General features: G+C 35.1%; 1 protein-coding gene across 1 annotated transcript in view; it reads right to left on the bottom strand.

The window, feature by feature from the left end:
• Positions 1-2,449: 2,449 nt before the first annotated feature.
• The window catches only part of LOC140148358 (F-actin-capping protein subunit alpha-like), a 31,485-nt gene continuing 15,996 nt past the window's right edge, over positions 2,450-17,938 (bottom strand). The window contains 8 exon segments of the mRNA XM_072170284.1: positions 2,450-7,637; positions 7,640-7,759; positions 8,862-9,018; positions 10,278-10,357; positions 14,137-14,343; positions 15,335-15,392; positions 15,937-15,988; positions 16,662-16,725. Of these exon segments, the coding sequence (XP_072026385.1) occupies positions 7,554-7,637; positions 7,640-7,759; positions 8,862-9,018; positions 10,278-10,357; positions 14,137-14,343; positions 15,335-15,392; positions 15,937-15,988; positions 16,662-16,725 (822 nt within the window). The 3' untranslated portion in view covers positions 2,450-7,553.

Genomic DNA, 17,938 nt, shown 5'->3' with positions numbered 1-17,938 from the left:
TTTATATTCCATGACCATAGAGCCCTAAATAATTACCCCACATGATGGGTGGTTGGGCTAATTTTCTAGTTATTAAGTGTGTACATAAAGTGGGAGAAATTCAAGTTTAATAAATTTAACCTTTAAGGAAGTCTGCTATCTTCAGTAGATAGCAATATAGCAATATCTCTGCTATCTTCAGTAAATAGCAAAGGCTGTCTTCTAGGGGCGTACCACCAGCAGGTAGGGGAAAGGAAGGAAAAACCATTTGATGATTTTTTGTTGTTGCAATTTTTCACCTCCCCCCCCCCCCATTTTTGTAAAATTTGGGCTCCCCAGAATTGCAATTCTATTACCCCTCACATCCCATCACTTTATTGTGTAGGCCTACTGTGATTTGTTAAAACACATCATGTGAGAGCCCTTTATTCCCAATAATGGGTCGAGTAGTACCGTAACACATTCTTTGCATGATTAGGCCAATGAAAGGTGATGTCCTGTTTCCTGTCGCCTGCCCGCGTCACCTTTTTTATGCCGCGTCAGAAAGTCATTTTTCAAAAATAATTCATTATGTAACTTTATTGAAAATTTGGAAAATTTCAGTCTTTTTCTGTGCCCCTTTATTAAACAGAATTGAATTTCAGCCATTTTTCGTCACATTTTTGGTGGTTTAAGCCATTGAAAAAGTGATTTCCGATGCCAGTTTTCACCTGACATGATGACGGAAAAACAAAAGATTTTTCTGCCTGATCGGCAACAAAAGACATACTCAAAAGGCAGACACCTAACTAAATTAAAAGAATTTGATATTAGACCATTTCTGATTTAGGCCTACCTACACGATATTATTAATTCTATGTGTCAAAATGGTGATTGTAAAAATCATTTTGATCACTAGTGTTTTGATGCAATGAACAAATAACTGATGGATTATTATCATTAAAATAAATCATTAATTGAATCACTAATTTTTCAATCATAGGTCTATTCACTAAATATTATCAGGAGGAGGTATTATTTTATCACTTGGGAGTGATCTGGCAATTACTTATGAAAAAAATATATTGAAGAAGAATATATACTTTAATGAGCTCATAATAGGCGGGGAATGTTAGGCTTTTACCACTACGCAGAAAAGTAGACCCACATTAAGAGCGCTATCTTTCTGGTCTTTATTTTGTGTGTTAAAGAAAGTAGACAAAGTATAGGACTTGAATTTATAATTTGTGATGCTTCTGGCGAGACGTCACAAGAAAATTCACAAAATAAAATATTTTGATATTAATCCACAATGTTATAAGGCCCGCCGATTACGAGCTGATCGAAGTATAGGTTGCCAGTTATTTCATTGTTCTTAATACTAGAAAAGTGGCATTTAACCCAGTTCCTGCATATAAAAAAATTATTCCCCAGTGGTGCCTGATAAGACACAGCCCGAAAATACAAATTAGATGATATGTGACACAATCTGTTCAATGGGTCCATTGGAAGCATTTGCGAAAATTGAGTTATTTATAATGCATTCATTATGCTATCATTTACTGAGTCTAGCATACTTGGTTATAAAGCTCTGAAGTTATGTGACGTGTATTTCATTGTATTTTTACTCCACCTTTATCTTAAAGGAGTATTTCGTGATCCTAGCATCCTCGTTTTATGACATTTTTCAGTAGATTTCCACAAAAAAAGCTTATTCCCCAAATTTCAGTTGATTCCGATTTTGCGTTTGTGAGTTATGCATGATTATGTGCATTACACTGCTCCATAGACAATGTGTTGTAATTTGTTGGATCAAAAGTTTAAATCAAAATCGTGTTGTAATTTCGTTCTGGTAAAAATACCAGAACGAAATTCAAATTTGATGATATCTTTGTTAAACGAATTAATCTGCAAAATTTTTTTGTACATTAACATTATGTAGCCAAAGGTTTCCAGTGATAGAAAAATCTTAACTTTTTTTTGAGAAAAGTGGGGGGATGATGCGGTGGATCACGAAATGCCCTTTTAAATTCGCTGCATAACTATATTAGTTAGAATGGGATGGCAAAGACTTGACAAATCCATCTGCAAAGTCAAATTTGGGCAAAAATGCTCAGTTTGGGAGAAAAGAAAAAATCTTCTTGGGAAACGTAACATTTTTTTTTTAATTTTCAAAAACTAGATATAAATATCTAGGACTTGTTTCTTTAAATTTTGATCAACTTCACCAAAAATGTTTTTGCAATTTGGGTAAAAATCATTTTGCATGCTTTTCAAAGGAGAACTTATTTGGTGGTCTGCATACATAACTTCATTGCTATGGTGTGTTCATAGACTTGGGGTCAAAGGTCATTCTAAGTGCCATATCATGATCCACAGGTAATTTTACTGTTTGGCAACCTGGTGATTTTTGAACCCAAGTGGTATTGATGATCCTCCATACATGTTTGACACAAAAACAAATCTTCACAAAATTCAAGTACAACATCCATTATGTTTTTGTTTTGTTTTAATAATTGCATTACTAAAATTCCCATACCAATCAATATGCCTGATACATAAACATGTCAACAAATCAATTGGGTAGTAAAACCAAAATAACAAGAACAAAAATAATGGTGACAGCAAAAGCTGAACACATTGCAGAAATAATTCAAAAATTGTTTTGTATGGCAACATCACAATTTAATATTCAAATCAAAAAATAGAATTCATTACAACATGATAAGCTTTTATATAAGTCAGGTGAATGTGGTAGTAAACTGAACTCAAAAAGAAACTTATAATTTTTCACAAGGTCATATCTTGAAATCCTGTCCATCAAAAGGAACCAAAATTACACAGATTTACTTCAATACTCTACTCTTAACACATGTCAGTAACCAAGCAGTTATCCAACTGACACAACAGCAAAATGCACTGACATGGGACAGCTTCCTGGACCACATTCACAGCCCAGCCCTGTTTCATGAAAAAAGTGTATGAAAAGCAGAAAGCAGCACCGTTTTATCATCTGTGCAAGGATCTTGTGTGCAATTTTGGTTCATTTTGATTGACAGCATTTTAAGATATGACCTTGTGATTCACAAGTTGTAAAAAATTATAAGTTTCTTTTTGAGCTCAGTTTATATGAAATAGAAGTGACTTGTGTTCATATAAGTATGGATATATGTCATTTTGCACATCTGTTGACACACATCAGGGAAACAATCATAATTATGGGACACATTTTTCTTGATGGCTTTGTCTGGGCTAGTTATTGCATTCACCTGATAAAAAAAATGCTCTTTAAAGCGCCATTCAAAGATCCGTTACTGCCAAACCATACTTTCCCCACAATTGTCAGTTTCTTTCTGATAAAATATTTACTAATGCAATAACTGACCTAATTAGTGTAACACTTGTTTTTTTGCGTCAAGAGAGTCTAGTATCAGATCATGGTAGTTCACTGTTCACAAGTCAAATTTGCAAACCATGCTCAACACATGTACACTAGCAGATGGCATTATGGTAGGTCAATGGGGTGGACACTAAAATTACTTGATCTATTTCATGAAAAATAATGAGATATTATTATTTAATGAAACTTATTGTGCACTGCTTATTGATCCAATTCTTGGGGCAGTTTGGCAAACAATTTCTCTGAATGTAGCTTTAACTTTATTATAACTTTTCAGTACAGCATAAATATAAAAATGTTATATTAGTTGCTTAAAACAGTATGAATTTGATTCCTTGGTTAATTACTTTTGGCATGCTGGTACTTCCCATTCAACCAATATTTGGCAACATCAAAAATATTGTTTCTTCCAACAGGCCACCCTCATTCAAAACAAGAGTCATAAAATCATCCCATCATTTAACATTTGCCATCAATGGCGAACGAAGGTGCCACTTATGAAATCTGAAAATTACTTTGAAATTGTGTGAATTACGTAATTAAAATAAGTCCACAACCTTCAGTACATTTCATAACACTTGCTAAGAACCAAAGCTTCAAAATTGAATGGTTCCAAGATTACTGATTGAATCAAATGTTGATGTCACAGGTCAGGCAAATACTATACCACCCTATTGTCTTCACAATAACACCTTGCAGGTAAAACTCAAGCATTTGGCCACAAGCCCTAGCAATGGTGGTAATATAAAGACTAAACTTTGATGACCTTTAATGTGATGGGCTCTCTTTTTTAAGCAAATGCATAATGCTGTGTGTCAAACTGTCAATCATAGGCACAGACTACTACTACAGACTATTTGCAACCAAACTCCACATGTTTTGTATGTTTTGAATTCTCGCATATTCACGAGGGCCGATCGTTCGATTGTGCTGTGTCTAACAATCACGCCGGCGTTGCATGCCTTATGCGATAGAGCTTTGCATGTCTTCACGTTTACGCAAGACCGTAAAAATATGCGGTACGTGCGTAGTAGTTTCGTCTGTCGCATTTCATGGAACAATTGGCCCTCATTATCAGGTGATGCCGAGACTTTGACTGTTTGGAGTTTGTCTGTTATCTCCTTTGTCCATGATCATAGGTAAGTAATGTAGCATAAGTTACCTTTGACATAAGACTAAAATCATAATGGCAAACATATGATATATAATCTCTGGCCTTACATGTAAATTACCTAGATAGTGTAAGTATTTAGTGATATATCTTTAGAGTGTACAACACATGCTGAGCCCAAGTTGAATGTTTTTGACTAACGTAAATTTGACTGATTAATCTAGTTGTTAATCTAGTTATTAATAATATTGTTGTTAATATTATTGTTGTTAATATTATAATACCAAAACATGAAGGAATTCTCAGTTTATCCCACACCTGATTTGGTTAATTTTTATATAATCAAAACAATTTTCTGGATTTACACATTTGTACAAAAAATTCTTTTCAAAAACACTAGGAAAAAAGAAAAAGAAACACTAAAGGAAATATAAAATATATTCACAAGCAATCTATTAACAGAACAATGTACGAATTGGTCATGGAACTGATGAGTAGAAAGATTGCATTTGTCTAATATAAAAACAATGGAGAGAGTATTGATCAGGCACTGCTATAAAGGGCAACCCACGCTGGATTTAAATAGCTACTTTAATATTATCGTTGACAGGTGGTTTGCAGGTAGTTTACATTGGCAGTACATGCTCCTAATGTTACCTATCACACATCAGTCAATAATACTTAGGACTAAAGACAATTGGCCATAATTGTATGCAGTTCCTACTTCCAATAGCAATCATGAGTATGTGCCTTGAGTGAGATGTACAGTCATAATGGTTTGTAACCATGTAAAAGGTTAACCAGCGACAATTGCAGTACCGTTATATATACAGGGTGTATCAAAATGATTGGTACCCACCTATTTTGATGTTTATTGAAAAGCCTGCCTCTACCAAATACAACATTGGATATTCTTGAAATGTCCGAAATGTATAGCTTATGATATGCTTTACAATTAATCTACAAATTGTTTGTATCTTATGTTGAATTTCGATGTGTCAGGCTCATCCATTATCGATGAAAACCGAGGGGTTCCAATCATTTTGATACAACTTGTAAGAATGTCAAAAGGGTACAATGGGATATTTTTGTTCATGTTGAAATCATCCATACACCTTATCTATGGAAGACATGACCTTATAATCTCCCACACAGGGGTGTAGATTTCAAATTGAGTCACTCATTCAGGTAACCCTGTTTGAAATCACACTCCGTGTGGACGATCAAGGGTGTGTCTTCCATAGAGGGCAGGTGTATGGATTTCAACTGGAATAGCTCAATAAGCCCTGTACATCATCGTATGGACACATCATGTTTCAAGGCGCACATACCAACTTTTAGAATAAAATGTTTTGCTGACATCCACAGCGAATCGCAAATCACTGCCTCCATCTTTCAGCAGTCATGCAAATGTGCAAAATGGTGTCCTACCAATAGAAGTGACCAATTGACATTTGTTTGAGCAATGCTATCCACTCCAAGAAATAAAGGTTCTAAAAAGATTCTAAAATTGTCCTCTCAGGAGAACCCTTATAGGTTCTCTAAAGAACCAAATATTGTTCCAAAACCATCAAAAATGGCCCCACAAATGTGATACAGAACCATTTTCGGTTCTTCAGAGAACCGTTAAGAGTTCTCCAAAATTAAAGGACCTTTTTTAGAGGTTCAAGAGGAGGGTTCTCCTGAGAGGACAAAAAAGGTTCTATCTAGAACCTTTATTTCTTAGAGTGTATATAAACAGATCAATAAAATAAAATGGCAACAAAATGGCATTATATTTGCCCAAGAGCATAGTATGAATGAGTGATGTGTGTCCCAGGAAGAAGCAATGTACCCCAATAATGGAAGTAAGATTGAAAAGAAACTAAAATTATTGGTACCTATGTGGACCTTGGCCATACCAAAGTTTTAAATACATTATATCAATCCTTATTACTTATTATTTACTTATATCTTCACATTGATATTTAATTTATGGTGATAACGTTGCAAGTGTGTATGTAGATATCCATATTCATAATCATCTGTAATCTGTTTGTCTATCATCCTGTTTTCCTCTATGCAAATAAAATTATTGTAATAAAAACATTCTTAGATGGACTCAACTGCAGCCAACTACTAGCCCCTGAACTGAATACACCTATTATCAAATTATACAACAAACTGATTTTAAAGATTAGCGACAAAGCACTTTCATGTGTGTGCATCACGCTTTCATGTGTGTGCATCAGATGTGGGGGTGTACATGCATGCATAGATGTATTTTGTGCATGTGCGTGTGTATCGTCACCTACTAGCATTGCTGTACATCAGTTATGCCAACTCTAAAAGCAGAAGTACATTGTTGGTATCACACTAGCTTTCAGAAAAGAACAGCACTCTCTTGCTCAGATTGATGAAAACAAGCGACATAAGCAGAGATTTGTATTCCCTTTATGAGCACCGCTCTGCGCCGAATGCAGCTTTGACACATAATCGGCCAATCGGATTACAAGTTTGTTGTTATGACCAGCTAATCAGAACCCCACTTCCATTTTTACGCTATGTATGTTCACCACGGACAAGGGAGTACCGTTCTTCTCTGAAAGCTAGGGTAACTGTGTACCTTCCCACTACTTTTATTTCCACAAACCTAGGCTGCCTAAATCTTGACTAGTTTAACATTATATTGGAAATTTTCCAATGAAAACAGAGGAAGAGCCTGATTCAGGGCCACCTATAAAACTTCATTGAAATCATGTTTTCAATTTAAGTCATATTACAAACTCGCTTGCTAATTATCTTATTATGACCCCAACCTTGATTTACCGAAGATTACAGATATAACATGACCAATTTAATAGGAATCAAGCAGGCCTTGGTCCAGCTTTGTTAACAAGATACTGCAGATACAGGCCTATTTGTATATTTGTAGTGTTCCCCCTCCTATACATTCTAGATATGCTACAGTACAATATGTAAGGGAGTAACATACACAATATAAAATATTTTCTTTCTTTCAATTTTTTTTTTGCTGAACCTTGGGATGAATCTAGAGTAGAAGAGTATTTTCCCAGCCCAGTAATAAAACCCTAAATGTCTGAATTAGTCTCCTTTAAGTTCTTGGCCAACTTTGTAGGAAGCTATCTTATTCCAGTCTATCTTGGTTCTGGTGAGAGGCAATTGACGCGTCTCAGGGCTTTGAAGGTTGTTTTGGACATGGTTCCATAATCTTCTGTCAGTGATGTCTGGTAGCTGCCTTCTTGTTCACCTATCACTTTCACAAGTGAATTGGCTGTATCTTCTTCATTCTGTCATTTTGGAATAGGGAAAGAGAAAAAAAATCAATCAATATTTCATCAATTTGTTGCATACACACTTAAAATAAACATCTCAAAAAAAGTAACTAACCCCCCTTAAATAATGACCATTATTCAAAAATGGGCGATTGTATTGCAAATCTGTAAAATGCGTTGGAAGCAGAATTTATTTCTGCATATTTTGACACCTCATTTGTAGCAATTGACTAAATATTGACGTCACAACGTACATTTAAATCAATGTAACCCAAGATTTGAAAGTTGCAGTAAATTGTATTGATTTTGTATTCAGTATAATATAAGGAAATCTGTGTAATGATATCTGAGTGTTTCTGCATTGTATGTAAGTGCAACTTTCAAATCTGGACCACACTACATTAAATTGACTGGTGTTTTATTGTTTTCTGGGCTATTGTATCAAATTAGGTGTCAAAATGCGCAGAAATAAATTCTGCTTCTAGCGCATTTTACAGATTTGTAATACAATAGTCCCTTTTTGAATAATGACCATTATTCAAGGGGGGTTAGTTACTTTTTTTTGAGATGCTTATATCAAGCATTCACCACAATTTTGTGGTTAGCAATATGCATTGTATGAATACATGGATTTTTGAAAGTACATATTCACTAATACTGCTATGGCCTATTTGACCCATCAATACAATAGCTTCAGTATCTGACAAGTAGACAAAATAATTTGAGTTAAATTCCTGTAGGTGGCCATTTTTTTTTCATCATAGATTAAGGCAGGCTGGAGTGGAGCACAACCTAGTAGTGTTTGCACTAAAATATTGAGACAAATAAAGCTGACACACAAGAGAAACGGTATGGCTTGATAAAAGAGGTCATTCCTGAACCATGTGCATGATATATCGAGAGGTTGCCCTGAACCTTTGTTTTGATATAGTATTGGCTTTAACTCAAGACCTGCGACACCTATGGAAATATGGCTTCCTTGACTCATTTCCTATAAGATCAAAGAATTGATATTAAGAAGATCACTGCGATTTTAATATGGCTACTGCCCACCAACTCACCTCAAGGCTAGAGGATGTTTCCCCATGTTACGAGTACAAAACTGCCCTGTACTTACCGTCACATTGATTTGTTCTTTAACATCTTTATGGCTGACCAATTGGACGTTTCCATCTTCATAGTAGTGCACCTGTACCTTGAAGTTGCCTCTTGCTTCTGTATTACCCCCTGATGGTTGAAATGTAATTGACCATTGTGACCGCCAGCGACCATTCCTGAAAAGATGGGATAAAAACAGACAGGCAAGATGAAAACAAGCACCACTGACACAAAGAACTTTTAGAACTATGCTGCCAACAGGGGTAGCGTTTTAAGGTGTCTTGGGGTCCAGGACTCCTTGATTTAAAAGGTCCCTGTGTTTTGGACCCCTTAATTTTGTACGTCTGTGTAGAATTAGATGCCTGGACCCCTTTATTTGCCAATTTGGGCCCCTTGACTCAGCAGGTCACCACTAACCCTGGTTGCCAATCAGAAAGTAAACAAGAGTATATAAAACTTGTCTAACTGTATTCCGCATACTACACCCAGTGCTTGCAAATTCTTTTGCGTAACATAGGATTGATTCATTTTCTTTGGAGCTAAATGCATTTGTATCTGCTTGGATATTCTGATATTTCAGTGACTATTTTGTTTTTCAAAAATAGTAAAAACCACAGAACAAAACCATCTGCTAATGTGAATATTTTGGTGGCCTATTAGCAGATAGGCGAAGTCTGCTTGTTCTCTGTTGACAAGGGGCAGTCATCAGTGAAAGGTACTTTTCAGAGCCTTCAGTAGGCAAGGGGCAGCTTTCATGTCTCATTCTTAGGTACTTTGTCCCGAAGAAGTTGGAGCTACTCCTGACAAAAGCTTGACAGTTCCAAACTTGTCTGATGGTGAACCCGCTAAAACCTTACTAACTGTTATGGACTCCTGTCGTAATAGCATATCCCAATCACATTTACTGTATGAAATGAATAAGGCCAAATTAAATTAAAAGCCTGTCTCAAAGCTCCTCAAGTGTTGAAAGTCTTAATGCAGCATGCAGGTTTCATTTTATTATTATTTTTTTTTTCATATTAAATAATATTTTAATAATTGTTGACACGACATGCAGATTCAACCAGAATTTCGCGGTTCAGAACCTACGCGGTTCTCGACGCAAAAAATTGAACTAGAGACTACCGGAATGAGTGACAATGTTAATAGAGTCAGTGAAGAAATTTCAGACATTTAAAGACAGTAAACCACTACATTCTTTCATGTTTTAAATGGTAAAATATGGCTTTTTGGCAATTTAGACATGACTAGCATGCACAAATTTACTAATGCATTTGGTAGCTTTGAGACAAACCTTTTCATTTTATGTGGCCTAATGCATAATTATATTAAATGGCTAACTATGTCTTATGACGTATAAATGATTAACAGAAATGTTGTCAATCTCTGGACATATATATTTCTTCCTTGATAATATCAGACAGCGTATGCTTACCAGTAATTATTGGGTTCAAACTTGTGATCTTCAATGCAAGCAACCAATGTTATACTATCTCCTGAACTCTTCCCATACACCTGTGAGAAAACCAAAACACAAGATGAATGAATGATAAACATAGTATCAGCCCTCGAATTAAGGATCTGAAGGGGCACAGCAACTTTTTTAGGGCAAGTTAATAATTGCCTTGGATTTTCACGGAAAAGGCAAGGCAGCACAGCAGTTTGTAATATTTCAAGAGGGCATCATGGCAACTGTTGAAAATTTGAGAAGGACACCAAGGCAATTTCTCAAAAGTGAAGAAAACACACACAAACATAGATAGATAATTTTATAATGAAGGGGCAGGGCTGGGGCACAGACGGCAACTTCATTAGAGGGCACGGCAAGTGACTGCCTTGGGTAAAGGACATATTTTGAGGGCATTACGGCAGTGGGGATGGGCACCCACGGCATAATTCGAGGGCTGCATATTATGATGGAATAGAAAGAGTTTCAAAGTGGTTCACCAGACAATAATGAAAAATGTATAAATATTAAAGCAAACAAAACATACTGGGGACCATGTTCCTGATAAAGGTTGTCCTATTTAAGTGAGGATTACAAAATATTTCTGATAACCTGCGACCTATGAATGATTCCATGTTGCATTTGTATTAAAATCAAAACTTCAGTAAGTTTTTTTTAACTTTTTAATCAGGGTATTGAATAGAAACATTTTGTGTCACAGTTCGATACATGACTTGAAAGCGCATACTTTATATTTTGCAATATTTTACGAGATGCATAGTCCGACTTGTCCCGACTACTTATAAGTGATAGTAAAGGTACAACATCCAGATCACTATCTCAATTTCTATACTATATAGACTATTTTTTACCCTGATGTGGCAGTGACATCAGTGGGCATTTCATTTGACACATCTTTAAACGCTGGCGTACACACATGCAAACTTAAACAGGCATGTGAATGTTTTTTTTAAACTGCCTGAAAAAGCACAGGAAAGACCCATAACAGGCTGAAAAAAAACCCAAAATAGCCTGAATTCAAGCAAAAGCCTGAAAAGTCTCCATTCCTGCTAAAAGAGATGCAGTCTCAATGCATTGGTGCCACATAGCCTATATGGTCTCTTGTTCTTTGAGCATAAGACACATATCACTGCTGATTGGATAAAGTTAGGCTGATATTCTAGTAAGTTTAGCTCTTGATATCTTCTATTCCAATGGGTTCCTTTTCAAAACACAATGTCCTATTGATATTCTTAAATGGTCTATTACCTATTTTTTCCTTAAAGCCATAATGTACGATCTTATAATATGAAATTGGTTAATTTTTTTCAAACCTGATTTTTTTGCATATTTGTAATGTTTACATATGTCTCAACTTGCACCTAAATGGAATCGGCCGAATTTGTTGTCTTTGTAGGTCAAACAGAGCAAAGTTACATAGCAAAGACATATTATCATAATTTAAAAATTATGATAATATGTCCTCCCATAGAACTACATGTTAAACTGCCAAAATAACCAGTGGGTTTTTTTTCCACTTTATCTTGTTATTGCAACTTAAATAATATTGGACAGCAGCCCTTCCCGGCAGTTATTACTACACTGCAAAATTCCTGGCGGCAGAGTGACTACATCGCACTGGATCTCTGCAGTCACCACCGCCGTCACGCCATAATAACCTACCTTATGGTGGCCGGCGGAGTCACTGCAAGAGAGTGACTACATCGGAAACAAGGCAGTAGCGTACTGTGCAGCAGTGTCATCACACAGTGACTGCAACTGCTGGCCTCCGATGTGTTACCTGCTCGATACCGCATCGGCGACTCATGATGTACACCACTGACTAGATTCCGACAGTGGTCCACATCTTGTAGTCACATCAAAGTGACTTCCGTAGCCAGTGCCCCCATGCGTTGCCTGCTGGGTACCCAGTCGGCGAACTTCAAGGTGACTACGCTGCCAAAAGGTCGTTGACCGAACCCTGTTATGAGTTCGAACACTCTGGGGCGCGCAGCGTATATCTACAAAATCTGCGCCCGATGATGACAAATCGCGTATCATGCTTGTTTACTGCTTGTATACGCTCATGAATGGAATGAGTTGGTTTTATAATTGATTGATTGATGCTGCATGCTGTACAGTGCATGGGTGTGTGGCCGTACTGCCGTCTTTGTTTTTATCGTGCTTTTGCATTCTTTATCATTTATATTTCAACTGTGAGACTTTCGTTTTTTGTTTCATTTATTTATTGTTCTCTTTTTATATTTTTAATTATTTTCGTGCTGCCTGTTTAATAATCTCGTCAACTGTGTGTGTTTTATTTGCAGTTCTTGTTCTTGGTTTATTTGTTTGTTTCATTTCAAACATTTTTATTTTGTTTATTTGTTTGCTTGTTTTCCTATAAAACTTATATCATTGCTTTGTTTACTTCAATGGTTTAATGACATGTTTTGCTATCAAATTAGACCTATTTTTTCATATTTTGCATGATAACGTTACATAGGCCTAGGCCTATTGAAACTCTTTTTATATTTAAAACGAATTGTGTTTTTACATGTTTTAAAAGAGATAGGCCTATTAATTTTCAGCCGAAGTTCGCAAAGTATGCCTATTATAGGCCTAGCATTTTCAATTTATACATTTTGATTTGCCAAAACTTTTTCTGTGATATTTAATATTGATTTATAGGCCTAGCATGCATTTTGTTTTACTTCTTGTCACTTTCCTGAAAAGTCTACTGCAAATTTATACTTTTACTGCCGTAAGTTTATGCAAAACTTTGGCTTGTGCTATTTTCTTTTTCCGTTTTTCAAAATGGTATTTTTATAGGCCTATATTAATTTGATTTGTTTTTCATGTTGATTTTTTTACGTTATCAAATTATGCCTATAAATCGGTGTCACATCAATATAGGCCTATTGCAATGTTTGTTTGAAATTGTCTTATTTTTTATCACGCAAATATTAATGCTTGTTATGAATTATTGTTATAATTACTTTAGTATTTATTTATTTTACACATTTAATATTTTACACATTTAATATTTTAATTCATCAATAGGCCTACATGTTTCTTATATTCCTACTTTTAACTTCTTTATTTGCAATTTTTCTCAAGTTGTTTTCTTTCGAAGTGGTTCTTTGTTTCTTCCATTCTTCGTTTATTGGTTTCTTCCTATTTATTTATTTCTTAACTTTTTATTTATTTAGTTATTCAAATAGGCCTAACCACCAATTAACAAAAATGTATTTTATTCATCATATTAGTTTATTGAATTATAGGCCTACTTTGTTCACTGATCATGTTTATTTCTTTTACTAACAAATTTATTTTATTCATCTAATATTTCCCTTATTTTTAAAGTCCAGTTTGCAATTTCCCTCCCAAATCCCTAAAAAAGCAAGAAATAAAGAATATTATTTGAATAAATCAAGAGAATATAAAAAATATGGCAATAAAAGCAAAACCGGCAACCCAAAACGCCGGTACTGAGCACCCAGGCCCAGGGCGTAGTCACACCAGTGTGACTCTCCTGCGAAGTCACCCGCGCCCAAGTCACTCTGTAGAAACCTAGGAGGCTGGCTACCCGGCTATTTCGGACCGGCGATATGGAAAACCGAGGTGTAGTTTCCGATGGAGTGACATTCTGGTGACATCGGCGTCACACAGATGAGAATCTTGCAGTGTAATATTATTTCAACATTTTGAATAAAGAATTTAAAAAATTAAAATTTGACAGAAATCGTACATTAAGGCTTTGAGGGTCTTTCTCTTTTTAATCCTTTTAAACATAACCATCAGAATACAAATCTGCTGACAGTTTTCTCTCAGGAAATTTGATACTTACTGCAGTGACTCCATTCTTATAATAGTCATCTCTATATTTTGCAAGGGCTTCATCTAGGGCAAGCCTCCATGGTTCCGCCCTGGAATCCGAATCAACTTCTGAAAATTCACTGGCCTCTTTCCTTAGGTGGTCAAACTTGAAAGACTGTTTGGAAGATGGGTCTAGGAACCGATTGTTGCCTAAGTCTCCAAATTCTGTTACCAGTGTCTATGGTGAAAATGCAAAGGGGAAAATATAGTGGGATCAAAAGGTATTGGAATTCAAACATGGGTATTTACACCTCAAACTATACAGACTAACTACATTGTAGTAAGCAGATAAAAGATTCTGAAAATTAATTTATAAACACACCGACACACTCAAAATATTTTATTCATTTGTTTTTAATGTGAAAAATAGTAACTTTTAGCGAACAAATTTATCTACATGAATGGAACGCAAGATATTTTTACTTGTAATTAACAGTAGTATAATTTATACAATTATATGAATTCTTGATGTTACATGATTAAAGTATCATTCATTAAATCAATATATCACTGAAGCCAGTATCATACATGTACTTGTACAGTTATGGAATGCCATATCATGAATCTGTACACCAGGTGTCTTGCACAACACAGCCATTATACATGCCACATTAGAAATCATCATGTGCCTGAAAGCATTATTTAAACTTAGTGGTCGAATATGGTCACTTATATTATAAAGTAAGGAATATGTGCGATGCACAAAAAACACCAAATTGCGCATTTTGGGTATAATCGCGCATTTTAGGTCCGACATTTTTCAAGTACTCGTTTTCCCCAAACCCGAAGTTTTCACTAAAATCAAAGAATCCATAATGATCTGCAACGTAATCCATGTTAAAAAAAAGTAGAGAAAATAGGTTGTCACAAAAAATTGCAAGAAAATATAGAAGAAAAACAGTGAAAACTTTTTAATATTGCATATTTTGAACTTTTGGGGAGAAAAATCATGCATTTTGGTAGAAGATAGATACGCAAATTGCGGATTTTCAAAAACTGGCGCGTGCATTTTACTCTGAAAATAGCTCATTTTCCCTATGCATATTATAAAGCCATGCGAAATGCATAGCATGTAACTATAATAGAATCATGACAACTGAGTTAACACATTTCAGCACATTTTCCAATGCTTCATCTTTGATGGTGTTCATCTTCCTATGTATGCTTACCTGTTGTTCACCTACTTTAACTGTTGTGAATTGGTCCTTGTTATATTGGATAAATGCTCTGTAATGGGATGCACATAAAAAAGTTGTATCAATAATCATACTGATAAACAAACAATTTTGTGGACAGTTGTTGATAATCATCAGAAACACACCCAAACACATAGTATCTTGACCTTATCATGCGTTAATAGTGAAATGTTTTTATGTAGTGCAGATTTGTATCAAGCCTAGACTTACCACTGTTTTACAGTATTTATTTCAAACACTGTGCTCTGCATTGTTCCACAACTAATATGAATATTAGTGTTGCCCTTAAATCTTTCAACCAAAATATCACTGATCTAGTACATGTATGTTGCTAAGTTTGTAGTTATGTCTAACTATTCTTAAACAGGGATTGGCTGGGTGCATTTTCTTTAACACCATTGTTTCTCAAAACCCCAGAATCATAATCAAAACATGCTAATCAAATTTTTCATGTAACCTAAAGAAATCAGTTTTCTCCTATATACTGTGCAATTAAGGTTCAGGGTTAACAAGGATGTTCGAAAACACCCTTGATCTATCTACAATATCTTCATAGCAGTTAATCATATACTTACGGTGCTGCTCCTTCCTTTAGTAATTTGTCATCATTTACAAGGATACGGACATCTAAATAAAGCAAACAATGACAGATAACCATGTGTTAAGTTCAATTCTTCTAATATTTTTACATGTATTACTACCATCCAGATAACTTTGATATAATCAATGACTCATGTTTTATACAGGCGGATGACATGATCGAGCCGACAACTCGTGAAACCGCCCGGCCGTATGGCATTTTCCAATATAGTCGGTTAGTTTTGTGGGGTTCATTATCGAACCCCAACGGTTTTAGCTTGTATTTATATTATTATCAACGTAGGCCTATTTGTTTGTGATATTTCAAGCGTTTTAAAATTTCAAAATAATCCCATTCAATTACACGGTTGACGATGAAAATTTACTGAATTTAGAGAATGCAATGCGGCCACCACCTGGTTTTATAGTCCAAAAGACAAACATTTCTAGATGGAGCAATATGGTAGAGAATTGCGGTTAGACATTTGTTACACACACCCCTACATTTTGTATACTATGATCAGCTTGTATAGGCTTGCAAGTATTATTTGGTTTCGTTACTGAGCTCGCCAATGCAGACTTAAGCCTGCTTAAATTCACACAAAAAAAGCACCAGTCATGCAAAATAAAAAAGCATGGTTAGCATAGGTGCTCCATAAGTCCTGCCTATTACAAGCTGATCATAGTATATAAAGCTAAATCAAATTTGTGAGATTCTTACCATTAAATACTTCATTAAATTCTCCCGGTGGTGCATGCACAATAAAATCTTTGGCAATCCGCACCTGTAAGTGGGAGAGAAAAAGAAAGAGAAAAGCATTATTATTATTTATATTAAGCATTGGAAATAAACAGACGTAAAACTGAGTGCATCATTGACGACTTTAAAAATTCATTTTCCTGTAAGATTTATTTGATAACTATGAAAGTTTTGTGGAAAGTTGACAAATTACTGCTTTGACCATTATGTGGAAATAAATTAATGGGCAGGGTTTTTGCTTTTAACTTTACTCAGAAGGTAAGCTTAAAGAAACTAATCGGGTTGGCAGTTGGCACTTATGTTTTGCAAAATAAAAAGTAACTGGGTGGGCGCTCACAAGGGCATGTAATGGAACAAATACTTAATGCCCCATGGATATTCATCAGTATTAGTCTCCATTTTTATAAATCTATACACAGTTGGCATTAAATGTAAAATTTGAGTTATCACTGTATAAGGAAGTTATGTGTTGAAAATCCACTCTCCTGCATTATTGGGCAATGCTCAGTTAAGGGCTTGGGTCAAATTAGCTACCGGTACTTCATGATAACAATTGGCGCAATGATAATGAAATCATTTTGATAATATTTTTCTCCAATTCTTCTGCGTCAATTTTGGGCCATAAAGTCTTAGCAAATTGGTAGTGTACATGTTGTAAAAAATTTGAATCAACTTTTCCCCTTTTTTATGTTTGTTTCCCATGTATGTTTATTTTGTATCTTTATTTCAGCCCAAATGGATTAGATAAGTTGCTTATTTTACTTTGACATTAAGGTGGTACTACACCCCTTGATAAATTTGTGACTTCTCAAAAAATAATAACACACTGGTAACAAAAGTATTATAGGGGCAAGGAATCCAGTTACTACATTGGAATTTCAGTGACACAAGACAAGTGGTAAGTTACTTATGATAAGAAAAGGGGTACCGCTAGAATGTACCTCATGTCTTGAATCGCTGAAATTTCAGTGAAGTAATTGGATTCCTTGCCCCTATAATATACATAACTTTTGTTACCAGTGTGTTATTATTTTTTGAAAAAAAATGCAAAATTAGTTACAACATTTATCACTTAATTATACATCTCATGTAACACCTTATAAGTCTGTTTATACAACTGAATACACCACTAATGACAGAATTACAGATACATGTACATGTAGTATCTAGTATACTTATGAAGGTGATAAAATCCTCATACCCAAATACTGTTTAAATCTTTTATCTTTTCTTGTGTT

Source organism: Amphiura filiformis, chromosome 3, assembly GCF_039555335.1.
Source record: "Amphiura filiformis chromosome 3, Afil_fr2py, whole genome shotgun sequence".
NCBI lineage: Eukaryota > Metazoa > Echinodermata > Ophiuroidea > Amphilepidida > Amphiuridae > Amphiura > Amphiura filiformis.
Note: the sequence above shows the minus strand (reverse complement) of the source record. Positions and strands in the feature narration are given on the sequence as shown.